General features: G+C 45.7%; 1 protein-coding gene across 1 annotated transcript in view; it reads left to right on the top strand.

The window, feature by feature from the left end:
• Positions 1–27,222, top strand: part of LOC115206169 (multiple epidermal growth factor-like domains protein 6) — a 99,289-nt gene that overhangs the window by 66,963 nt on the left and 5,104 nt on the right. Inside the window, exons 24-35 of the mRNA XM_029772825.1 lie at positions 16,830–16,958; positions 18,270–18,398; positions 18,802–18,930; positions 19,172–19,300; positions 19,716–19,844; positions 20,158–20,286; positions 21,465–21,596; positions 24,247–24,375; positions 24,656–24,784; positions 25,758–25,886; positions 26,467–26,595; positions 26,900–27,028. Of these exons, the coding sequence (XP_029628685.1) occupies positions 16,830–16,958; positions 18,270–18,398; positions 18,802–18,930; positions 19,172–19,300; positions 19,716–19,844; positions 20,158–20,286; positions 21,465–21,596; positions 24,247–24,375; positions 24,656–24,784; positions 25,758–25,886; positions 26,467–26,595; positions 26,900–27,028 (1,551 nt within the window). The remainder of the gene's footprint in view (positions 1–16,829; positions 16,959–18,269; positions 18,399–18,801; positions 18,931–19,171; positions 19,301–19,715; positions 19,845–20,157; positions 20,287–21,464; positions 21,597–24,246; positions 24,376–24,655; positions 24,785–25,757; positions 25,887–26,466; positions 26,596–26,899; positions 27,029–27,222) is intronic.

A 27,222-nucleotide genomic window follows, 5' to 3' on the forward strand; every position in this document is an offset into this window, starting at 1 on the left:
ATCTTCCAATGAACCTTTGAGCAAGGCACTTAACCCTAATTACTCCTGTAAGTCACTCTGGATAAGCGCGTCAGTTGAATTACCTTATACCAGGCGGTAACCCCTCTTTTATGGTCTCTTCTATTGGTCTAGTAATGAAAGGTCTAGTAGAGAAGTAACTCAGAATTACAGTTCTGTGACTAGCGGAACAATATACAGCTATATAACAGACAGGGGCGCCGCCAGGGATTTTGGGCCCCATGAAAAGATATCACATTGGGCCCCACCACCACAGGCCACACCAACCCTGCGCAATTGCTGTAACCACACACCTCCAGAACCCAAATGACCCATTTAAAGCTTTAAATAACTCTAACTTTGCAGGCTTGCAACTCTCTTGTAGTCCAATATTTTCTGTACGATATTAACTGACAGTGAGCTGTGAAAATATAACACTGTGCAGACATGGATGCAACATTCTGCATACAGTGGAATTCACTATTTGATGCAGGACTGATACCCTCTATAAGAGATGTGCTAAAGGCTGTCTTTTACAGTCTAAATGTCATTTTAATGGTAAAATTCATGAGTGGAAAATTCTCTTAACATTAATGAATAACTTAAAATAAATATAACTTAAAAATACATTAACCTCTTCAATTAAAATAAATTAACATCATCATCTATAGAATGATATAACAAACAAAATAATCAAATCAGCAGCAGATTGTTGAACTAAGTATACATACCAACTAGAAAATAAGCAGCTGTAAAAGTGGAAATGGAAAACTAAATGGAAATGAAAAGGCCTGATGGTAGCGCTAGAGGAAAGGTCAAATGGTCACCAAATCACTAGGTTTCTTCCACTTGGGGTCTTGATTGTGCACAACAAATGTTATGGCAATCTATCCATTACTTTGAGATACATCTTGTTCTCAGTCTTGTTCTCAGCCTGTTGGCATCATGTGTGTAGTGATCCAATATCCATAGCCATGCCATTTAACAGTTATCACTGGCCCTTGCTCAGCCTTATCCACCAAGAACCCAGCGCTGAGCCTTCTTGCTAGCAAAGTCACTGATCAGCTTGTTTTTCAACATCCTCACTTTGTCTGTCTCTTTCTGTGCACCTTCTCTCATTTGCTCCATCCTCATCATCTGCTGTCTTTCACCTCTTCCTCCACTTCCACACTCCTCCCTGACAAAACTATCACTTGAAGAGGGTCCTGGCTCTGTAGAGTGTACATGACACATATGATAATATATCCTATAATATAATACCATTTGTAATAACATCATAACCAACATTTCAGTTATTACCATTTAGTTGACCTTCTATTAACTGCGTGCACCACGGAAAAAATGCAATAGCACTGAATCCTGGAGAATATTGACCCAAATTACCTGCAGTTGCGTATCAACACCACTAGATGTCGGAAAATGACCACATTTCAGTCTGCATCAAAGCCATGGAGACATACCTTGGCCATATGACTTGAAGGTATTATTTTAACATTGGCTGTCACTTATACAGACTGAGTCACTCAATGCTTCAAACTGTCCAGCATCCAATATAGACTATAGGCTGTTTTTGTTTCATATAATGATCATTATGTGGAAAAAATTATTACAATGTTTGAGGGCTGGTTCAGGGGTATGGGGATGGGGAGACGGGGCTGGTTCAGGGCTATGGGGATGGGGAGACAGGGCTGGTTCAGGGGTATGGGGATGGGGAGACAGGGCTGGTTCAGGGGGATGGGGATGGGGAGACGGGGCTGGTTCAGGGCTATGGGGATGGGGAGACAGGGCTGGTTCAGGGGTATGGGGATGGGGAGACGGAGCTGGTTCAGGGGTATGGGGATGGGGAGACGGGGCTGGTTCAGGGGTATGGGGATGGGGAGACAGGGCTGGTTCAGGGGTATGGGGAGACAGGGCTGGTTCAGGGGTATGGGGATGGGGAGACAGGGCTGGTTCAGGGGTATGGGGATGGGGAGACGGGGCTGGTTCAGGGGGATGGGGATGGGGAGACAGGGCTGGTTCATGGGGATGGGGAGACAGGGCTGGTTCAGGGGTATGGGGATGGGGAGACAGTGCTGGTTCAGGGGGATGGGGATGGGGAGACGGGGCTGGTTCAGGGGTAGGGGGATGGGGAGACAGGGCTGGTTCAGGGGTATGGGGATGGGGAGACAGGGCTGGTTCAGGGGTATGGGGATGGGGAGACAGGGCTGGTTCAGGGGTATGGGGATGGGGAGACGGGGCTGGTTCAGGGGTATGGGGATGGGGAGACAGGGCTGGTTCAGGGGTATGGGGATGGGGAGACAGGGCTGGTTCAGGGGTATGGGGATGGGGAGACGGGGCTGGTTCAGGGGTATGGGGATGGGGAGACGGGGCTGGTTCAGGGGTCTGGGGAGACGGGGCTGGTTCAGGGGTATGGGGATGGGGAGACGGGGCTGGTTCAGGGGTATGGGGATGGGGAGACGGGGCTGGTTCAGGGGTATGGGGATGGGGAGACGGGGCTGGTTCAGGGGTATGGGGATGGGGAAACGGGGCTGGTTCAGGGGTATGGGGATGGGGAGACAGGGCTGGTTCAGGGGTATGGGGATGGGGAGACGGGGCTGGTTCGGGGGGGATGGGGTGACAGGGCTGCTGAGCCTGAAGCTGCATCTGTTGGGCCTGGCACTAGGCAGGGGCGGGGACAACTGATTTACTATGAATAGCTTGCTAAAAGTTTGCCTGCGTTGATTAAATGTTGGCTAAAAGAGGAGCGAAATGTAAACACTCAGACGTTTCTGTGAAGATATTAAGTAACTAATGGTAGGGGAGCAAAATAAGCCTATTTCACTATGGACTGAACTAACGTTACCAGGTTAATTTCCACCACTCACGGACTACACCCACCTTCCTTTGTGAAAAATTGGGTGACATACTGTCGCCCTTTCTTTTTTCTCTCCTGTCTTTCTTTTCTTTCTTTTCATTTTTGGTAACCAGATTTTTCTTTAGGAAGCTGAGACATGATGCTCCACCAGCACTCCTCACTCACAATTCACTGCTGGCAAGTACCGTTCCTTCCTGGGTTGGGGGCAGGACTGAACCATTTCATGTAAATAGGGGGTCGGGGGCATTACAGAGGCTCTCTGGATGTTTACTTTTTGCCAAAAACAAGGAAAGAAAAAGAAACCGTTAGTTTTATTAGTACATTGTAAATAAAATATTCTGTTAATGATGATAGGTGAGTAATTTAATATTGAACAATTTTTACCTAATGTTCTAATAGTTTTTTAGGGCACCTGACAGTCACAGGCCCTTAGAATCATCCTAACTTTTCACCCCTCATAAGGCGCCCCTGATAACATATCTCTACACCAAGAATAAATTGACAATGAATCTGGTGTCAAGCTGTCCAAGGCGCTTTGATTAAATATCTGTTGTGGGACTATTGTATTGGTCTATTTTTTTGCTATTCTAGCTGCTATAAGTACTCTTTAATGATTCAGATTTGACTGGGTTTTTTGAGATCATCATACTCTCTTCTCTAGAATCTATGTAGCCACTCACTGCAGTTTAGTTTAACACTACCAAGGCAACTTTTCCAGTGAAAAGTCCTATGTTAGACTCTGGAGGGCGCTGGTAGATGTCTGATGGTCCCTGTGCAGTCTCACACACACAGTCCAATTACAGTAAAACAAGGCCAACTATATGTGAATATCCCAGAGTAGCTGGTCTCAAGCTTGACTAGCTAATTGATTTGATTTTGATTAGGCTTTGACTGAAACGGTCTAAAGTAAATTTGTGGTATAAGATTAAGTTACCAGTGCTGTAAAATATAGCCTGTTTCATGCGTGAATCACAGTCATGTCACATTATATCATAAGATACATTAACACACACCCTTCTGACCTGCAGGATTTGAAATTCCTAGCCATAACAAGCCAATGGTTTCCAACATAGACATCATATGTCAATGGAAATGACCATGGAAACTCAAATATATATATTTTCTCTCTCTCTCTCTCTCTCTCTCTCTCTCTCTCTCTCTCTGTCTCCCACTGTTCTGTTTCTAAAGTATTCCCCCCCTTAAATAAGGTGTCTAGTTTCCCCATATTGTACAGGGGCCTCTTCCTTTAAGGGCAGTCAGGAAGTGATTTCTACTAGTCAGCGAGGGCCAGAGTTTCCCCTTCCATGTCTCTATGTCTGTCTAGCTGTGTGGTCTCCTGCCTTGGTTTATAGGCTAACTAGGCTGACAGGACACAACGCTTTAACACACAGGCTGGGATCTGGAAATAATCCTCATTACTTCCTTAAAGGGGCAATCAGGGATTGGTACATCAATTTTTGGACTTTGGAATGAATGACATATAGCCATTGATTCTTAAAGAATATAACATATAAATGCCTCATGAGCTTAGTTCAACTCTCTTACCCCTGTCAATATGAGTTTGTTTCACTCCATTGTTTGTAAAACCACATATCAAAACATGGTTAAAACTATAATTTTGATCTATAGTTGACCAGTCCTTACATCCATGAATTTGCAAGTGGTTACATTTCTCCAACCCCATCTCTTAGCTGTTTACCCAAAAGAAGTGGTTGGGCCTGTTTGTTGTTTTTCAAATCCCGGATTGCTCCTTTAAAGAGCTAATTTAATCAGCGATGTAGCTAGCAGCACACTGGTGGCTGGTGGAGTCTGAGGACTCCCAGTACTGATTATAAACAGAGGCACAGCAGACAATTTAAACCTTCCATCCACAGTTGAAATAGCAACCCAGCCCAGGCTAATCTCAACTGACACTTCACTCTGGGATTAAGTGGAAACCAATCGCTCTCTTCTTGTGGAAAGGATTGGCATTGGTGTTTGGTAACCTCAAACCAGCATCCCAAAATCTATCTATGTATTTTAAATGTGTATGTTAAGGAGAATTCAGAAAATTGTTTTTTCCCCCCTTCAAATTAAGAATACTAAATTAACCCATTTAGACCCATTTAGATAATTTTAAGATTTGGTTGATCTCCAATGTAAACGAAGTACATTTTGTAAATTGATAAAGATAATTGATAACCCTATAACTGTGTTGGTTGAAGATTACATAGGTTACTAAATTACTAGAGGTCTGCTGGTCAGAAAAAGTGGGCTGTGGTGAATGTCATGGTGAAATGTACCTCTTCATCAACTCACCCCGGCATCAAACATGGCATCAGTCTGGCATCTCTGCATCTCTGCCAGCAGCTCAAGGTCTAGAGACAATCAGAGCCATCTGACCAGATGTTGACTAAATACCACCAGTACTGTGCCACCATCACAGAATGAAAAAGTACACTGTATCTCTATGGCCACTACCACCACCACACACACACACACACACACACACACACACACACACACACACACACACACAGCACCCCAGACACACTGCACCGTAGACACACAGCACCGCAGACACACAGCACCGCAGACACACAGCACCGCAGACACACAGCACCGTAGACACACAGCACCGTAGACACACTGCACCGTAGACACACAGCACCCCAGACACACAGCACCGCAGACACACAGCAACGCAGACACACAGCACCGCAGACACACAGCACCCCAGACACACAGCACCCTAGACACACAGCACCGCAGACACACAGCACCCCAGACACACAGTACCGCAGAAACACAGCACCGCAGACACACAGCACCCCAGACACACAGCACCGCAGACACACAGCACCGCAGACACACAGCACCGCAGACACACAGCACCGCAGACACACAGCACCGTAGACACACAGCACCCCAGAGACACAGCACCCCAGACACACTGCACCGCAGACACACTGCACCGCAGACACACAGCACCCCAGACACATAGCACCACAGACAGACAGCACCACAGACACACAGCACCACAGAAACACAGCTCCAGAGAGACAGTTCCACAGAGACAGCACCAGGGTTGTAGTGCTGCCTCAGTAAAACAAACTCACTTCAATTTAAGAATACACAGAGCTGGTCAAAATATTCCTGGAAAATTAATTCAGATAAATTCTAAATAAATTCTATTTCATTACCAAACAAATTCCATGGAAAACGATAGAATGACAAACCAAATAAATACACTGCATTCGGAAAGTATTCAGACTCCTTGACTTTTTCATATTTTGTTACTTATGTAAATAAATACCTTATTTACAAAGGTATTCAGACTTTTGCTATGAGACTCGAAATTGAGCTAAGGTGCATCCTGTTTCCATTGATCATCCTTGAGATGTTTCTACAACTTGATTGGAGTTCACCTGTTGTTAAATCAATTGATTGGACGTGATTTGTAAAGGCACACACCTGTCTATATAAGGTGCTACAGTTGACAGTGCATGTCAAAGCAAAAACCAAGCCATTAGGTCGAAGGAATTGTCAGTAGAGCTCCGAGACAGAATTGTGTCGAAGCAAAACATTTTGCAGCATTGAAGGTCCCCAAGAACACAGTGGCCTCCATCATTCTTAAATGGAAGAAGTTTGGAACCACCAAGACTCTACCTAGAGCTGGCTGCCCGGCCAAATTGAGCAATCGGGGGAGAAGGGCTTTGGTCAGGGAGGTGACCAAGAACCCGATGGTCACTCTGACAGAGCTCAAGAGATCCTCTGTGGCGATGGGAGAACCCTCCAGAAGGACAACCATCTCTGCAGCACTCCATCAATCAGGCCTTTATGGTAGAGTGGCCAGACGGAAGCCACTTCTCAGTAAAAAGCACATGACAGCCCACTTGGAGTTTGAATAAGGCTGTAACGTAAAAAAATGTGGATAAAGTCAAGGGGTCTAAATACTTTCCAAAATGCACTGTATGTGTAGCAGCCTAGAGGTAACCAATTCGCTGAGTCCACTGCCAAACTGCAGCAACAAGTGGCAAAAGTAGGGTGAGTATTGAGAACGCACTGAGTGGCGAGCTCTTTCCTGGTCCAACATGCTCTGTGCTCACTCGCTCACTTTGAGCGGGCCAAATCCGACTTAAGAGATGCAGCTGAATTTATAGAATGGGTACCTGGAGGAAAATAGGGGAGGGTCATGCTTTTTCAATTTCAGTCAAGGGGAGGGTTTAGTATTTGTTTTATCTAATCCATAGGAGGATCATGTACAGTGGCTTACAAAAGTATTCAACCCATTGGCATTTTTCCTATTTTGTTTTGCCTTACAACCTGGAATTAAAATAGATTTTTTGGGGGGTTTGTGTCATTTGATTTGCACAACATGCCTACGACTTTGAACATACAAAATATTTTTTATTGTGAAACAAACAAGAAATAAGACAAAAAAAAACAGAAAACTTGAGCGTGCATAACTATTCCCCCCCCAAAGTCAACACTTTGTAGAGCCATCTTTTGCAGCAATTACAGCTGCAAGTCTCTTGGGGTATGTCTCTATAAGCTTGGCACATCTAGCCACTGGGATTTTTGCCCGTTCTTCAAGGCAAAACTGCTCCAGCTCCTTCAAGTTGGATGACTTCTGCTAGTGTACAGCAATCTTTAAGTCATACCACAGATTCTCAATTGGATTGAGGTCTGGGCTTTGACTAGGCCATTCCAAGACATTTAAATGCTTCCCCTTAAACCACTTGAGTGTTGCTTTAGCAGTATGCTTAGGGCCATTGTCCTGCTGGATGGTGAACCTCCGTCCCATTCTCAAATCTCTTGTAGACTGAAACAGGTTTCCCCCAATAAATTCCCTGTATTTAGCACCATCCATCATTCCTTCAATTCTGACCAGTTTCCCAGTTCCTGCCATTGAAAAACATCCCCACAGCATGATGCTGCCACCACCATGCTTCACTGTGGGGATGTTGTTCTCGGGGTGATGAGAGGTGTTGGGTTTGTGCCAGACATAGCATTTTCCTTGATGGCCAAAAAGCTCAATTTTAGAATAATAACCAGAATAACCTCAATAACCAGAATACCTTCTTCCATATGTTTGTGGAGTCTTCCACATGCCTTTTGGCGAACACCAGACGTGTTTGCTTATTTTATTCTTTAAGCAATGGCTTTTTTCTGGACACTCTTCTGTAAAGCCCAGCTCTGTGGAGTGTATGGCTTAAAGTGGTCTTATGGACAGATACTCCAATCTCCGCTGTGGAACTTTGCAGCTCCTTCAGGGTTATCTTTGGCCTCTTTGTTGCCTCTCTGATTAATGCCCTCCTTGCCTGGTCCATGAGATTTGGTGGGCGGCCCTCTCTTGGCAGGTTTATTGTGGTGCCATATTCTTTCCATTTTTCAATAATGTATTTAATGGTGCTCCGTGGGATGTTCAAAGTTTCAGATGTTTTTTTATAACCCAACCCTGATCTGTACTTCTCCACAACTTTGTCCCAGACCTGTTTGGAGAGCTCCGTGGTCTTCATGGTGCCGCTTGCTTGGTGGTGCCCCTTGCTTAGTGGTGTTGCAGACTCTGGGGCCTTTCAGAACAGGTGTATATATACTGAGATCATGTGACAGATCATGTGACACTTAGATTGCACTCAGGCGGACTTTATTTAACTAATTATGTGACTTCTGAAGGTAATTGGTTTCACCAGATCTTATTTAGGGGCTTCATAGCAAAGGGAGTGAATACATATGCACGCACCACTTTTCCGTTGTTTATTTTTCATTTCACTTCACCAATTTTGACTATTTTGTGTATGTCCATTACATGAATTCCAAATAAAAATCCATTTAAATTACAGGTTGTAATGCAAAAAAAATAGGAAAAATGCCAAGGGGGGTGAATACTTTTGCAAGGCACTGTAATTTGTAATTGATGAAATTTCAGTATTTCTCAGTGTTTTAGAATGAGTTGCTTATTATGCTTCTTATGCAACAGTGGGATGGTGTAAATAGAACTAGACTGCGTTACACACTGTAATGGATGTTCCAGCCCTGAGCCCCAGCCTGCTCTGATCATGCTGATGCATCATTTCTTTTGTGCTGCCTAACCAACATTTTTATTTTATTAGGCCTATTCCAGAAAATGCAATATTATCCTAAAGCCTATGTTCTGTTCAGTTTTAGAAGGAGAGCTCAAAGATGACTGGAGGACCGGATGTTAACTTTAATAGCTTGCTACTACTGTAATTGATTTGAATAAAAACAATATGTTTCTTGTCCTTGATGTATTTATCAGAGTTATTAACCTCACAATAAGCCAGATTGAATTAATTTACATTGTGGTGCTGAAACTTGAAGCAGCAGCCACTGCACAATCAATCAGAAATGGACAGCTCATGGTGCTGAAAGTAGGCAAATTCATGAAGGCATAATTAATTTCAACCATCATTTTAATTAGACGTTACTAACAACGAAAGGGCTTTGTGTTGGAGCCTATTTCTTCCTATTTAAGAAATAAGAGGTAGGACTCTGTCTGTTTGACAGACAGAATTAGCTGCTATATCCATAGATTTGTCGGTCAATTCCTCCACCCACCATGCACTCTTTAAATAGTCTACCTCTGTGTCTGTGAAGGGCTGTTAAGTTAAAACCAAGACTCAAATTAATGAGAGAGTATGCCATAGGACTTCCTTTTATTAAAGAACATTTGAAAAAGCACAGGCCTACCCCTTGTTAGCTTAAGAATTTCAAGAAAATAAAACAGATCTGATTATGTAAAGTGATCTATAACAGGGCTTTGGTCCACAATGCTAGAAACAAGCTGTAAAATATCCGGCAACGACGTGACTCCGATGCATATGGGGATATCATTGTTTACTTTCTTTGACATTCAGAGGCTGAGCTACAACCTTCTATAGCCGAGGAGATAAAGAATGGACTTTGCTTGTGAAGTAATCTAATTCTGTCACTATGAATTAAGCTATTCACTTTCTGTACAATAGAATATGTTTAAACCCAGACAGTTTTTAGGGAAAAAACGTGTGACCTGTCATTGGGTTAAGCCATAGAAGAAGAGTAGCCAACAGTAAAAAATAAATGTCTGTGTTGTTAGGCCTACTCTGTCTGGGGTGGAAAGGTAGGTCTACTCTGTCTGGGGTGGAAAGGTAGGTCTACTCTGTCTGGGGTGGAAAGGTAGGCCTACTCTGTCTGGGGTGGAAAGGTAGGCCTACTCTGTCTGGGGTGGAAAGGTAGGTCTACTCTGTCTGGGGTGGAAAAGTAGGTCTACTCTGTCTGGGGTGGAAAGGTAGGCCTACTCTGTCTGGGGTGGAAAGGTAGGTCTACTCTGTCTGGGGTGGAAAGGTAGGTCTACTCTGTCTGGGGTGGAAAGGTAGACCTACTCTGTCTGGGGTGGAAAGGTAGACCTACTCTGTCTGGGGTGGAAAGGTAGGCCTACTCTGTCTGGGGTGGAAAGGTAGGCCTACTCTGTCTGGGGTGGAAAGGTAGGTCTACTCTGTCTGGGGTGGAAAGGTAGGTCTACTCTCTCTGGGGTGGAAAGGTAGGCCTACTCTGTCTGGGGTGGAAAGGTAGGTCTACTCTGTCTGGGGTGGAAAGGTAGGTCTACTCTGTCTGGGGTGGAAAGGTAGGCCTACTCTGTCTGGGGTGGAAAGGTAGGTCTACTCTGTCTGGGGTGGAAAGGTAGGTCTACTCTGTCTGGGGTGGAAAGGTAGGCCTACTCTGTCTGGGGTGGAAAGGTAGGTCTACTCTGTCTGGGGTGGAAAGGTAGGTCTACTCTGTCTGGGGTGGAAAGGTTGGTCTACTCTGTCTGGGGTGGAAAGGTAGGCCTACTCTGTCTGGGGTGGAAAGGTAGGCCTACTCTGTCTGGGGTGGAAAGGTAGACCTACTCTGTCTGGGGTGGAAAGGTAGGTCTACTCTGTCTGGGGTGGAAAGGTAGGCCTACTCTGTCTGGGGTGGAAAGGTAGGTCTACTCTGTCTGGGGTGGAAAGGTTGGTCTACTCTGTCTGGGGTGGAAAGGTAGGCCTACTCTGTCTGGGGTGGAAAGGTAGGCCTACTCTGTCTGGGGTGGAAAGGTAGACCTACTCTGTCTGGGGTGGAAAGGTAGGCCTACTCTGTCTGGGGTGGAAAGGTAGGCCTACTCTGTCTGGGGTGGAAAGGTAGGTCTACTCTGTCTGGGGTGGAAAGGTAGGTCTATTCTGTCTGGGGTGGAAAGGTAGACCTACTCTGTCTGTGGTGGAAAGGTAGACCTACTCTGTCTGGGGTGGAAAGGTAGACTACTCTGTCTGGGGTGGAAAGGTAGGTCTACTCTGTCTGGGGTGGAAAGGTAGGTCTACTCTGTCTGGGGTGGAAAGGTAGACCTACTTTGTCTGGGGTGGAAAGGCAGACCTACTCTGTCTGGGGTGGAAAGGTAGGCCTACTCTGTCTGGGGTGGAAAGGTAGGTCTACTCTCTGGGGTGGAAAGGTAGGCCTACTCTGTCTGGGGTGGAAAGGTAGGTCTACTCTGTCTGGGGTGGAAAGGTAGGTCTATTCTGTCTGGGGTGGAAAGGTAGGTCTACTCTGTCTGTGGTGGAAAGGTAGGCCTACTCTGTCTGGGGTGGAAAGGTAGGTCTACTCTGTCTGGGGTGGAAAGGTAGGTCGACTCTGTCTGGGGTGGAAAGGTAGGCCTACTCTGTCTGGGGTGGAAAGGTATGTCTACTCTGTCTGGGGTGGAAAGGTAGCCCTACTCTGTCTGTGGTGGAAAGGTAGACCTACTCTGTCTGGGGTGGAAAGGTAGGTCTACTCTGTCTGGGGTGGAAAGGTAGGTCTACTCTGTCTGGGGTGGAAAGGTAGGCCTACTCTGTCTGGGGTGGAAAGGTAGGTCTACTCTGTCTGGGGTGGAAAGGTAGGTCTACTCTGTCTGGGGTGGAAAGGTAGACCTACTCTGTCTTGAGTGGAAAGGTAGACCTATTCTGTCTGGGGTGGAAAGGTAGGTCTACTCTGTCTGGGGTGGAAAGGTAGGTCTACTCTGTCTGGGGTGGAAAGGTAGGTCTACTCTGTCTGGGGTGGAAAGGTAGGCCTACTCTGTCTGGGGTGGAAAGGTAGACCTACTCTGTCTGGGGTGGAAAGGTAGACCTACTCTGTCTGGGGTGGAAAGGTAGGTCTACTCTGTCTGGGGTGGAAAGGTAGGTCTACTCTGTCTGGGGTGGAAAGGTAGGCCTACTCTGTCTGGGGTGGAAAGGTAGGTCTACTCTGTCTGGGGTGGAAAGGTAGACCTACTCTGTCTGGGGTGGAAAGGTAGGTCTACTCTGTCTGGGGTGGAAAGGTAGGTCTACTCTGTCTGGGGTGGAAAGGTAGGTCTACTCTGTCTGGGGTGGAAAGGTAGACCTACTCTGTCTGGGGTGGAAAGGTAGGTCGACTCTGTCTGGGGTGGAAAGGTAGGCCTACTCTGTCTGGGGTGGAAAGGTAGGTCTACTCTGTCTGGGGTGGAAAGGTAGGTCTACTCTGTCTGGGGTGGAAAGGTAGACCTACTCTGTCTGGGGTGGAAAGGCAGGTCTACTCTGTCTGGGGTGGAAAGGTAGGTCTACTCTGTCTGGGGTGGAAAGGTAGGTCTACTCTGTCTGGGGTGGAAAGGTAGGTCTACTCTGTCTGGGGTGGAAAGGTAGACCTACTCTGTCTGGGGTGGAAAGGTAGGTCTACTCTGTCTGGGGGGAAAGGTAGGTCTACTCTGTCTGGGGTGGAAAGTTAGGTCTACTCTGTCTGGGGTGGAAAGGTAGGTCTACTCTGTCTGGGGTGGAAAGGTAGGTCTACTCTGTCTGGGGTGGAAAGGTAGGTCTACTCTGTCTGGGGTGGAAAGGTAGACCTAATCTGTCTGGGGTGGAAAGGTAGGTCTACTCTGTCTGGGGTGGAAAGGTAGGCCTACTCTGTCTGGGGTGGAAAGGTAGGTCTACTCTGTCTGGGGTGGAAAGGTAGGTCTACTCTGTCTGGGGTGGAAAGGTAGACCTACTCTGTCTGGGGTGGAAAGGTAGGTCTACTCTGTCTGTGGTGGAAAGGTAGGCCTAACTTTTGAACGTAGCATGCTCAGATCTCAGATTTAATTATTTGCGAACAGGGACAGTTTGCAATCAAAACACATAGGCCTATCTCTCTGGCCATTCTTAGCCTGTCATTTCGGTAATTTGTGTGATATAAAAAAAATCTGGTAAAAATTGAATTGCAAGAAATATTTCTAAAAGGCAATTTTTTCTCGGACCTGCAAATATGATAATAGATTCATGTAATGTTTTTACTATTAAGGAGATATTTTAGCCATCTTCTCTGCTATCCACTGTATGTTTACATTATTCTTTTGGGTATAGGGGATGGTCACTTGTTTTTTTTAAATGTTCCGGGTCAGGGAAGGTTTAGGCAAAATGTATTTTGCTGAAGGGAGGGCCATCCATTTTCATTTCAGAGAGGTTCGATTTTATCCATGTAACCCTTATTATGCATAAACTTCACTCCCTAACGAGAACAGCCAAAGACACAAAACTCTATGAGGTGTTGCTAAAACTGCTGTCCTCAAAACAGTTTGTTATGGACTTGGAGCTCATGAGTTTTAAGGATGCTTGTTGTAGCTAAATAGTCACAGTTTTTGTTCTAATGCAGCCAAAACTCAACAGCGTGCAACACTAGGTAGGATAGCCTATGCTTTGATTGAAACAAAATACAAGGCTAATAGTTTAAAACACCATCGGCTCTAATTCACTTAGAAACAGTCATTCAAGAAGATCTAAATTCAAATTTCCATGAAACTGATTGAGATCAAATGATTGGCAACAAGCTGCAACAACCACTCAAACTGCATGGTGTTATCTCCATCTCTACATTCAAAGACAGGACACTCTTACTGACACTTGTGGCTGATTCGCGTGATACATTGTTTTATCTACCTTTTTGCCCTTTGTCCTTTGCCTAACAATGTTTGTACCATGTTTATGCTGCTACTGTACCATGTTGTGTTGCTACCATGTTGTGTTGTTTTCTTAGATCTCTCTTTATGTTGTGTTGTGGTGTCTCTCTTGTCGTGATGTGTGTTTTGTCCTAAAAATAAATGTTTTAATCCCAGCCCCCGTCCCCACAAGAGGCCTTTTGCCTCTTGGTAAACAGTCATTGCCTAAATAAAGGTTAAATAAAAAAATATCATCAAATATACAGTTTGGAGTTTGGACATTTCACTGGTAAATCGTGAATAATATATTGAATAAGGTGCATCTGTTGGTACAAACTTTGATTGAGAAATAATAACATAATTGAAAAAGAAATGTGTGCTCCAGCACCTTAAAATAGCCCCACACCACTGCACAGCACCACAGACACACATCACCACAGACACACAGCACCACAGACACACATCACCACAGACACACAGCACCACTGACACACCACACCACAGACACACAGCACCACAGACACACATCACCACAGACACGCATCACCACAGACACGCCGCACCCCAGAAAAACATCACCACAGACACACCGCACCACAGACACACTGCACCACAGACACACAGACCCACAGACACACATCGCCACAGACACACAGAACCACAGACACACAGAACCACAGACACACTGCACCACAGACACACCACACCACAGACACACATCACCACAGACACACCGCACCACATACACACCGTACCACAGACACACAGCACCACAGACACACCGCACCACAGACACACAGCACCACAGACACACATCACCACAGACACACATCACCACAGACACACCGCACCACAGACACACATCACCACAGACACACAGCGCCACAGACACCCCGCGCCACAGACACACCGCACCACAGACACACATCACCACAGACACACAGCACCACAGACACACACCACCACAGACACGCATCACCACAGACACGCCGCACCCCAGAAAAACATCACCACATACACATTGCGCCACAGGCACATAGCGCCACAGACACACATCACCACAGACACACTGCGCCACAGACACACCGCGCCACAGACACACCGCGCCACAGGCACACAGCACCACAGACACATTGCGCCACAGGCACATAGCACCACAGACACACATCACCACAGACACACTGCGCCACAGACACACCGCGCCACAGACACAACGCGCCACAGACACACCGCGCCACAGACACACCGCGCCACAGACACACCGCGCCACAGACACACCGCGCCACAGGCACATAGCACCACAGACACATTGCGCCACAGGCACATAGCACCACAGACACACATCACCACAGACACACCGCGCCACAGACACACCGCGCCACAGACACACCACGCCACAGACACACCGCGCCACAGGCACACAGCACCACAGACACACCGCGCCACAGGCACATAGCACCACAGGCACACAGCACCACAGGCACATAGCACCACAGGCACACAGATGGATCCATGGCAGCATCTTCCCTGCTCAGGCTGTAATGAGACAGTATATCTTTATAGTAGAACCACCACATAGGCAGATTATAGTGGCAGCGTGAGAAAAAGTAGCCTGATCCCCCATATGTATTTGTACTGTCTTGGCTACTCTTATGCTTTGCTCATGTTTGGCGTGACAATGGCCATAGGAGTTGGCAAGACAGCACAAACAGATCTGGGACCAGGCTAAGAGAAAAGGCACGGTCAGGCCAAAAGTCCCAGTGTATGTACAGTATATGAGATGGGTAATTTGGCATAGGGTCAATTGGAACAAGGGATATGTTCAGACTGGGAAGCAGCCAGTGCCCAAACCAGTGCCATCCTTCCCCACACACCACCAGGGCTAAAAGGAGGTGTGTCCTACTGCATCTGTTAATCAATCAGAAACACAGCCAAGCGAACGCAGCTTTTCTCTAAACAAAGACATAAATGTTGCTGTGCCTGTGTTGTAGTAACTGCTCTTAACATACAAACTGATAGTAAGTGTTGTCATTAGAGCTGTTGCTCTGTGATCTTGCACTTTTCGGTGACAAATTGAGCAATCAACGAGAATCACTGAGTAAACACGGGCCTTCCTGCCTGTTTCACGGTTTAGTCGAGCGTTTAGGCAATGTTTACAGCACAGTGGGAAAGCCCCCTCTTCATCCCTCCACATTTATACAAGGTTTTTCCATAACAGCACTGGTGGACCTGTTCTGGGCCATAGACAATATGTTTACTAACCTCCATGGTTGTCTACCGACTCCACAGACAGTTTCAACTATCAGCTCCCCCTGCTCTCTCTCTCTCTATGAATGGAAAACAGACCTGGGCCACTGGCATTACTGAACACCAGTGGTAGCAGGAGTGTGTGTGTGTGTATGTGTGCAAGTGTCTATATGCATTATATACTGTATGTGTCTATGCACTATATACAGTGTGTGTGTGTGTGTGTGTGTGTGTGTGTGTGTGTGTGTGTGTGTGTGTGTGTGTGTGTGTGTGTGTGTGTGTGCGCCCCGCATGCAGTAACCTGGCTTTGTTTTGGGCTGGGTTCCTAGACCCTGACGACGGGCCTGTGGACCCAGCAGGTGTTCTAATTACCAGTCCTTGGTGTGTGTGTGCCCCTCTCTCCACCCCCTCAGGGGGGAGGCCCGGCCCCCGTGTCTCCGCAGGCTTTGATGTGGCACGGATACTCCTCACATGTGGGATGTGAGCTCACTTAACGAATGCAGACGCTCCACAAATGAACTGCTAGAGCAGGGTACTGCAATTTCATATGGTATTTCTGGTAGGTGGAAAGACAGAGATGAGAGAGAGAGAGATCAGACAGAGAGAGAGAGAGAAAGAGAGAGGGAAAGAGACCGAGAGAGGGAAAGAGACAGCGAGAGGGAGACAGAGAGACACAGAAAGAGCGAGAGACACAGAAAGAGACCGAGAGAGACACACAAAGAGACAGAGAGAGACACAGAAAGAGAGAGACACAGAAAGAGAGAGAGAAAAAAGTTGGCATCCTTACCTCTGTGTGTGAAGCTGCCAGTCCCTAACTAGAGGATGTTTTATCTTGGCTTGCAGTGTGCCCGGACGGGTTTTACGGTCTTGACTGTGGCCAGATGTGCGAGTGCAGGAACGGTGCCCGCTGCCACCACATCACAGGAGCCTGCCTCTGCACCCCTGGCTGGTCGGGACCACACTGCATTCTGGGTAGGGTAGCCACATCATTAAAACGGGGTGTGAGGGAGCCTCTCTACCAGCCCATCACGGCATCCTCTCACCCTAAATACAATCTCCCATGTGTTTGAGAACAATTATCTTTTTAACGATACCCTGCCAATTCCTTTTTTAGGGATGCATAAGGGGTGGGAGGGGTGTAGGGGGGCTGGTAGGATGTCCCTCCAGCGTACATCGTTAATTGCATCAGATTCTGGATAAATAGATCCACGTTTTAGGACCATCAGTTTTACCCTCGGTACTGTCATGCAAAGTCTGTATTCGCTGCTCTCTAAAGTCTTCATGCAGTTTTAATGGATCTAGTGAAATGCCCTCTTAAAGTTCAGACTATGTCATTCTCAATTCTTATTCGAGAGGGCCTGGTCTCCCCCAAGCATGTTTTGTGGTCCTGATTACCCGAAGCCAAGAGTCAGCTCAAACCCACTTGCGTAGCTTAATGACAAGTTGCTGTGGTTTGTTTCCCATCTCGCTCTCGTTACGCAAATGTAATTTCATTTCAGACATCGATCATTAGCGACTAGTTCAGATAGGTCAAATGAATGTGCTCTATACAGACGCGCAAACGTATGGATTTGGCCATATCTCAAGCAAGAAATACAAGACAAGTACGTTGAAGCCATATCTCTCCATAGATCAGATATGTTTCTGCTTTAGTCAACCGCTCCATCGTGCCCCTTGTCGGTCCTGAATGACACAAGGAATTGGCTAAACCACATACAGATGTAGGATCTTAATTTGAGCCAGTTTGCTACAGCAGGAAAATAAACCTGCAGCAAGAGGACATGTAAATTATTATGTGGATTATAATTAATGGGGAAAAAAATTGTAAGGGGTGATACATTTTTCTTAAGGGAATGTCAAGTATGAAATTTCAAAACTTTTTAAACCTCAAATACACAAAGTTTTAAATTTGATCACCTTGTTGCAGGATTACGTTCCTGCAACGCAGGACATTTAAAACCTGTAGTGTGTTTGAGGTTTAAAAAGGCTTCTGAACTTTGTATTTTCCACTTTTGAAATTCCAGACTTGACATTCCCTTAAGAAAAATGTATCACCCCTTACAAAAATGAATATTAATTATAATCCACATAATAATTCACATTTCCTGTTGCTACTGGATTATTTTCCTGCTGTAGCAAACTGGCTCAAATTAAGATCCTACATCTGTATATCTGTGTCCAGACTTCCAGTAGAGCTGACCACTTCAGGTTGAGTGCTACTGTATAAAATGCTGACTTTTATTTAAGTGTATGACTGTGTATCCTGTCCTGTGTGGGAGGCAGCCTGCCCTGAGGGTGGTTTTGGGAAGAACTGCAGCCGGAGCTGTGAGTGTCAGAACGGGGCCACCTGTGACCACGTCAGCGGCCGCTGCAGCTGTGGAGCCGGATGGACCGGAGCCAGCTGCCAAGAGGGTGAGTGGCTCATCGGTCAACCCAGTATAGGGACCAGTCTGACCTTAAACTAACCTTAACCTAACCTTAAACTAACACAGCACATCAGGAGCTCTGCATGGAACTGAAATCTCTCTTCTACCAGAATATCTTTAGGTAAAACATTCCTTAAAACAGCAAGTGATAGGGGATTAATATTGATCTATTCCATTTCCGATGAAATATCACAACAGTCGAGTGAGTGTATGAATACGTTAATTGTACGTGTTTGGTCTGCGTAAGTTGTTTTCGAACATAAACTTAGTGCAGCCTAACTGAATCCTCATCCTCATTTCTATCTGTCTGAATTGTATTGAACAATGACATCCTCTGATTACATTGATTTTGTGTGTGTTTGTGTTTGTGTGTGTACTACTGTGTTCAGCCTGTCCTGCTGGGAGGTATGGAGAGGACTGTTCCCAGCTGTGTCTGTGCCAGCATGGAGGCTTCTGTGACAGCGTGACTGGCCAGTGTTCCTGCCCCAGAGGGTGGACCGGTGCAGCCTGCGAGCTGGGTGAGTCCACCCCTCTGTCCCTGGAGGTGAAATCAACCAGAGGATTTAGGGCATTCATAGCTGTACTCACCTTGGTCCAAATCTAACCTGGGATCGAATTCTTGTGCAAATCTCCCATTGACATCAATGCATGATTTACTAGAAAGCCCGAGTCAGTAACATGGATTCCTGGTTAGGATTCAGCTCATTGTGTCGTGGATATATTGTGTGATCTGAGGCCTCTGTTCTCTGCCTCTCCTAGACTGTGGGGAGGGGTCCTATGGAGAGGGGTGCACACAAACCTGCAGCTGTCAGAACGGAGGGGCGTGTGACAGAGTGACTGGGGGGTGTAGCTGTCCCCCTGGCTGGACTGGAGAGCACTGTCAGACAGGTGACCTGTGACATCACTGCTTCCAAATGCAAGAAGTTCATCCCAATAGTTTAGACTGGCTTCCTCCCTCATCTCTTTGGATAGGTGAAAGCAATCTGTCAGAAGCCAACATCGAGATATGCATTCTGCTACCCTGTTCAGTGTTGATGAAGGACAGGAGTTGAGGAAAGAAAGCCAATAATGACTATGAGATAAACCCAAATGCATATTTCCTCCTCCTTTCCTGTTTCTGTCTTTAAAGGAGAGAGCAGTTGGGTCATGTTCTGAAGGGAGAAAACGTTTTGAAACGTAGTTAAATGGGAAAGTCCTACCTGTACTTTTCAAATAAGAACACAGATGTTCATTTTCAGACCCTTTCTAAACCCTATTGCTACGTTGTGGCCTACTGAACACTACCCATGTGTCTGTGCTGCAGCCTGCCCAGACGGTCTCCATGGAGAAGGGTGTGAGCAGAGGTGTCAGTGTGACCACGGGACAAGCTGCCACCATGTGACAGGCAGGTGTGAATGTCACCCAGGATGGAGAGGGGCCCAGTGCGACAAACGTGAGTGTCGGAGCCAGAAAGGGCCCCTTTGGAAACAACACATTATCAAATCATACATACTTAAGTTATACTATGAGAGGTCAATTACTGTAGAAAACAATTGACATTGGTTTTTAAAATCCATCCATGCTTTATTTGAATGCATACCTGGGACTGAGATAGATACATTCAGGTTGAGGTTAAATCATGAATTGTCATTATAAGGAGTGTTCATCTTTATTTAAACGAGGCAGTTATACACACAACAACAATTGTCACTGTTTAAAGTGAATATACATTAGTTAGTGATGAATGTGTGTCTGGTGTGCCCCAGCCTGCCTGCCTGGGGTCTACGGTGCTTCCTGTGCCCAGTGGTGCCAGTGTCAGTCTGGGGTGTCCTGCCACCACGTTGCTGGGACATGTGGCTGCCCTGCTGGTCTCACTGGGAACGGCTGTGAGGAGAGTAAGAGCACATCACTACCTTCTCACCACCTCTCTTTAAACACACACACACACACACCCCACACACACCCCAAACACACCCCACACACACACCCCACACACACACCCCACACACACACCCCACACACACCCCAAACACACCCCAAACACACCCCACACACACACCCCACATACACACCCCACACACACACCCCAAACACACCCCACACACACACCCCACACACACACCCCACACACACACCCCACATACACACACCACACACACCCCAAACACACCCCACACACACACCCCACACACACACACCCCACACACACCCCAAACACACCCCACACACACACCCCACACACACACCCCACACACACACCCCACACACACACCCCACACACACACCCCACACACACCCCACACACACCCCACACACACACCCCACACACACCCCACACACACCCCAAACACACCCCACACACACACCCCACACACACACCCCACACACACACCCCACACACACACCCCCCACACACACCCCACACACACACCCCACACACACCCCACACACACCCCACTCACACACCCCACATACACCCCACACACACCCCAAACACACCCCATACACACACCCCACACACACACCCCACTCACACCCCACACCACCCCCCTCCTCTCTCCTCTCCCCCCTCTCCCTCCTTTCTCTCACACACTCAGCAGACATCTGATAAACGTTACACTCGGGTTGCCAAGTTAAACAGGAGACATTGTTTTTGTCTCCTGGGTGGATAAGGGCTTTTGGAAGGCAGACTTGCATAATGACAGCGCTGTAATTGCCTCTTTAGTCTGGAGTCGTTTCTTATCTGTCCTACACGCTGCCTCAGTAAGTGCTGTGGTTTCAGGGAGAGAAAAAAACATGTTTGTTTCATAGATTTATCTTCCCCTGTGTGACTATGTGAGTGTCTGTGAACTACTGCATTGTCTGAGTGTGACTGGGTATTTGAATGTGAATGAGTGCTTACATTTTATTATGTCTGCGTAGAGATTGGGTTTAGAAATGAATGTACAAGCATACTCCATGTTGCAATGTAAACCAGATCATGTTGAGTGTTTTAGTGTGTGTGCGCGCGCGCATGCGTGCCTCTATGTCCATCTCCTCCCGTCCTTATTGTACATGCTTGTGTCTCCTGCAGCGTGTCCATCAGGTGTGTTCGGGCTGAACTGTAGCCAGGTGTGCCAGTGTTCTGGGGACCATGAGCAGTGTCACCCTGTCACTGGAAGGTGTACCTGTCTGCCTGGTTACTACGGCAACCGCTGTGAACTCAGTAAGTAGTGCCTACTGTTGGGTAGTCTACTGCTGTGAAATGATTGTGTGGCATCAACAATGGAATCACAGTGCACTATACAAAGAATGAGTTTGAATAAGTGTACTGTCTGTCTTTGTATGTCTCTGTCTCGCTCTTTCAGTCTCGCTCTCGCTCTCTCTGTCTTTGTCTCTTTCTCGCTTTCTCTCTCTCTCTCTCTCTCTCTCTCTCTCTCTCTCTCTCTCTCTCTCTCTCTTTTTTTTTCTCCGTGCAGGACAGGCTAAACATGGCCCCGGGTTAATTTTGTTTGTTGTAACCGTAAACTCTGATTTCTGATTCTTTGGTATTCTGGTCCATTATTATAGTATTTTCAAAAAGTCAAAATAAAAATGCCAAAAAGTTCATACAAATGTATATTTTCATTAGTTTATCATACTCACTACATTGAAACACATAAATTAACAGCCCATTTCAGAAAGAATGTTACAAACTGGAGTTTACCTACTTTGAACAGATGGTGATTGGGTCTAAAATCGGTATTCAAAAGTCAGTGTCTTTGTCTTTAACTGCCATTTCCTGAAAGTCAGACAACACAATTTTGAGTTATCCTTAGACATAATCTCCAGACTTATACAGTGCCTTCAGAAAGTATTTACACCCCTTGACTTTTTCCACATTTTGTTGTGTTACAAGGTGGGATTAAAGCTAACAAAACTACCTAGCTAACTAGCTGGCTGGCTCACTCACTCACAAGACTTGCCAAGTTAGCTGCATTGTTATTTGCATGCAATTGGCTGTGGTCTTGAGGGTGGCACACAGCCTGGAAGACAGTGTTACCTGTCAGGAATTGTTCAGGGCTTAAATGCCCCACAAGGGTTTAGATGCCCCACAAACTCTTAGCTCAAGATAAGGGACATTTAGCTTGTTAACATTTAAAATCATAAACTGATAATGAGCTCCAAACACAAATGAAAGCATGATGTTAGCGTAAAATGTACCATCCCATAGTGTTTCAATCAATAAAAATTTGACTTTTCCCACATTTTGTGGAAAAGGTGGGATTAAAATGGATTTAATTGTCATTTTTTTGTCAACGATCTACACAAAATAATCTAAGTGGAAGAAACACTTCTACATTTAAAAACTAATTATGAAAATGAAACACTATTATATCTTGATTACATAAGTATTCAACATAAGTATTCAATACATGTTAGAATCACCTTTGGCAGTGATTACAGCTGTGAGTCTTTCTGGGTAAGTCTTTAAGTCCTAGATTGTACAAAATTTGCACATTATTTTTTTATTTATTCTTCAAGCTCTGTCAATTTGGTTGTTGATCATTGCTAGCCAGCCATTTTCAAGTCTTGCAATAGATTTTCAAGACGATTTTAGTCAAAACTATAACTAGGCCGCTCAAGAACATTCAATTTCGTCTTAGTAAGCAATTCCAGTATATATTTGGCATGGTGTTTGAGGTTATTGTCCTGCTGAAAGGTGAATTTGTCTCCCAATGTCTGTTGGAAAGCAGACTGAACCAGGTTTTCCTCCAGGAATTTGCCTGTGCTTAGCTCTATTCCATTTATTTTTATCAACAACAAAAAACTCCCTAGTCCTTGTCAATGACAAGCATACCCATAACATGATGCAGCCACCACCATGCTTGAAAATATGAAGAGTGGTACCCAGTGATGTGTTGAGTTGGTTTGCCCTATACATAATGCTTTATATTCAGGACATAAAGTTGTTGTTGTTTTTTCACATTTTTTGCAGTTTGAATTTTAGTGCCTTATTGCAAACACAATGCATGTTTTGGAATATTGTTATTCTGTACAGGCTTCTGCTTTTCACTCTGTCATTTAGGTTAGTATTGTGGAGTAACTACAATGTTGTTGATCCATCCTCTGTTTTCTCCTGTCATAGCCATTAAACTCTATAACTGTTTTAAAGTCACCATTGGCCTCATGGTGAAATCCCTGAGTGATTTCCTTCCTCTCCAGCAACTGAGTTAGGAAGGACACCTGTTTCTTTGTAGTGGCTGGGTGTATTTATACACTATCCAAAGTGTAATTAATAACTTTACCATGTTCAAAGCGTTAAGCAATTTTTTTCTCCTGAACTTATTTAGGCTTGCCATAACGAAGGGGTTGAATACTTATTGACCAGTGACATTTTTTTTCTCTCAATTTAATCAATTTTAAATTCAAGCTGAAACACAACAAAATGTGGAAAAAGTCAAGGGGTGTGAATACTTTCTGAAGGCACTGTCATGTTGTCAAATTTTTATTCTAGGTGACACATAAAAAATATGGTGGCGGGAATGGGCTTCCATAGTTTTACGTGGCTCAGTGCAGCCGGCAGCTACTGCGACAATTTCAGAATGTAACATGCTGTAAAAACTCAATAAAACAAGTCTCAAATATAAGGGAAATGTCTATACATTTCAGCTCTTTCAAAAACATTGCTCTGCTATTACCGTATATAGTGTAGTGTGTTGAGCTCAACAAGAAAATTCTATTTACACTGCCCTGCTCGGTGGGGGGCAACTTTTGGATGAATGACGTACGAGACCTCCGAGAACCTCTTGAGAACCTCTCGAAAATGTCCCTTTGCTATCCTCAATGTGAAAACGGACCATGTCTTTCTTTCTTTCTCTCTCTCCCTATCTCAGAGTGTCGTGAGGGATCATATGGGTCAAACTGCAAGGCCAGATGTAAGTGCAGCAATGGCGGTCGCTGTGACACTAAGACAGGGACCTGTGAGTGCCCACCTGGCTTCCTAGGAGCTGACTGCAGCACTGGTAAGTCTGCAGCATACCTGTCATGGGTGAAAATGAGCAGTTTTTGAAAAGTCATCTTCTGACTATGAATCAGAGTCTTCAATATAGAATAAAGGTATACAGAGTGTTCTGCTAGGAATCAGTCCGAAGACTTGGGATTAGACATGACTAGACAGATGAACGCCAGGGCTCCGTCACGCCGCTTTCACTTGTTGAGTCATTCCTAATCAGTGATTACTTTAAGGAAGGGAGGAAGAAAAGAAGCTGCACTTTTAAATCATGTCTTCCTTCGTACTGCCAGGTTGTCCGGCGGGGCGCTATGGAAAGGACTGTGCCCATCTGTGTTCCTGTGGGGAGGGAGGGCAGTGCCATCCTGTGACTGGGAGGTGTATCTGTGCCCCAGGTAAAATCGGACAGTCCTGCCAGCAAGGTAATAATGACTTTTACCTCACAACTAGCCTTGTGTCTATGGGCCATTGAGTATGTGAAGAGCAGTTTTGGGGTAAATGTAAATGTTTGTAGCAGGTTATGAGCTCATCAAGAACACAGAGTCTGATTGGAAACTGGGAATCCACCACAGGAGGTTGGTGGCACCTTCATTGGGGAGGACGGGCTCGTGGTAATGGCTGGAGCGGAATAAGTGGAATGGTATCAAAAACATCAAACACATGGAAACCATGCCATTCCATTGGCTCCGTTCCATCCATTATTATGAGCCTTCCTCCCTTCGGCAGCCTCCTGTGGAATCCACCCAACCAACCAACCAACCAACCAAATTAGCTTTCAATGTGTATTTAGTTAGCAAATTCTACATATCAATGATCAGAGGCTCTTATTCTCCTGGAGAACAGAAGCAGGGTTATTGAGTTTTCCTAATCTCGCCGTTTATCAGCAGTTCCACTGGGGTGCAAACGGGAGTTTCCATCCATTCCAGATGATGGTGTTCATAAGCGCTCTGCTCTCCTAGTGAGCACCATACGTTTGTGGATGTGCCACTGCTTATGTTCCTGTGTTGAATGTTTACAGAGACCTATAAGTAGCTCGTTTTCCATGTTCCGTGTCGATGGCGTTGGCAAAAAAACAAATAAATAAACAGGGGAATCAAAGTGATTCGCTTATTGTTTTCCCAATCTAAATTACCCAGAGAAACATGATTATTCTTTTATATCGCTGCCAAATGAGACCACTTTGCCATCTTGCTAATTAACTGCTGCTTAAATAAACTTGTGTGTGTGTGTTTGTGAGTGAGTGTGTGTGTCGGTGTGTAGTGTGTGTGTTTAACTGTGTGGTGGGCTCACTGCTGGCTGGGTAGCTAAAGAACAGAACTACATGTAATGCTGGCCTTGGTAGTGCTGTGATGATGATGATGATGATTACTGTCTAAAGCCTTGCTGTTCCTCCAGCTTGCCCTAGGGGGCGCTATGGCCTGCAGTGCAGGAACACGTGTGTGTGTCAGAACGGAGCGCTGTGTGAGCCCAGGGACGGGACTTGCAGGTGTGGGCTGGGCTGGACGGGACCACGCTGTGAGACAGGTAACCTCAGGATGACATCAACACAACATCAGGATAACGTTAGTATAACGTCAGGCAGGGCAAAGGGTCAGCTGAGTTTAATTGTGTTTCAGTACTACATTAGTTTAACTGCCTGTTCTTGAAGTTGCTTAGTTTTTTTACTCTGTTTGTTACAACATTGAAACAATGTTAGATGACCCAACAGCCATGACAAAACAATGAAGACTTGTGTTATTTTGAATAGTAGCTACCAGCAGTCTCTGTGAGCACAGTAACTTCCCATATCCCTGGCTTACAGTGTGTCTCTATGTTTATATTAGGTCATTCCACTGTTATGTGTGCAGTATCAGTTACAGGTCAGAGGAGGCTGCTGAGGGGAGGACGGCTCATAATAATGTCTGGAATGGAGTGAATGGAATGGCATCAAACACATGGAAACCACATACCATTCTATTGATTCCGTTCCAGCCATTACTCTGAGCCCATCCTCCCCAATTAAGGTGCCACCAGCCGCCTGTGGTAAAAGTACATACAGAAGTAATGTTTGTTGTGAGTGTTGTTGTTGTTACTGTATGTCTCTACCATATGTCTGTGTTTCCAGTGTGTGTCCAGGGGAAGTATGGACCAGACTGTGCACTGGATTGTCCCTGCCAGAACAACGGGACATGTGACCGCTTCACTGGCTGTTGCAGCTGCACTGCCGGACACTACGGACACTCCTGTGAACACCGTACGTTGTTTTTTTTAAATGATGGTTAGGGCAAGTAGTTTTTCCTCACCATGTGACCTGTCCAGGAAAAACTCCTGGCCCTATATTTCTAATGAAGGAGGAGGTGGGTTGTGTTCATGTGGGCACACAATGTTTAACATTTCCAACAAAAAAGGAAAATGAGAGTTTCTTATTGTTAGTCCCTTCTTGTTTCAATCTGTTTTCTAACATTTGGTGTAAATGAACATGATTGTGATGATTGGTTGCGCTCTTGTATGAGAAACTAACAACAAATCTTTTTCCTGTGTTATCATCCTGTCCCCAGGGTGTCCCTCTGGATTCTTCGGACAGAACTGTGCCCGTCCGTGTGACTGCCGGGCGGGACAGACATGTGATCATGCGACAGGCCGGTGTGTGTGTCCGCCTGGCTACCGTGGCTTCCTGTGTCAGAGACGTGAGTACTGGATGACAGAGGGGAAGATCACACAATCTGATTCACACTCTGTTCTCATATAGAGACAGGAGGGTCAGCACTTCAGTTCTCTTTAATAACAGGAAAGCCATACGTTTGGGTATTACAAACATACTGTACATATGCATTTGTGATGCCATTTTTTTGTAGTGGGTGTGTGTGTGTGTGCATGTCTA

The sequence above is a fragment of the Salmo trutta genome, chromosome 13, assembly GCF_901001165.1.
Source record: "Salmo trutta chromosome 13, fSalTru1.1, whole genome shotgun sequence".
Taxonomy (NCBI): domain Eukaryota; kingdom Metazoa; phylum Chordata; class Actinopteri; order Salmoniformes; family Salmonidae; genus Salmo; species Salmo trutta.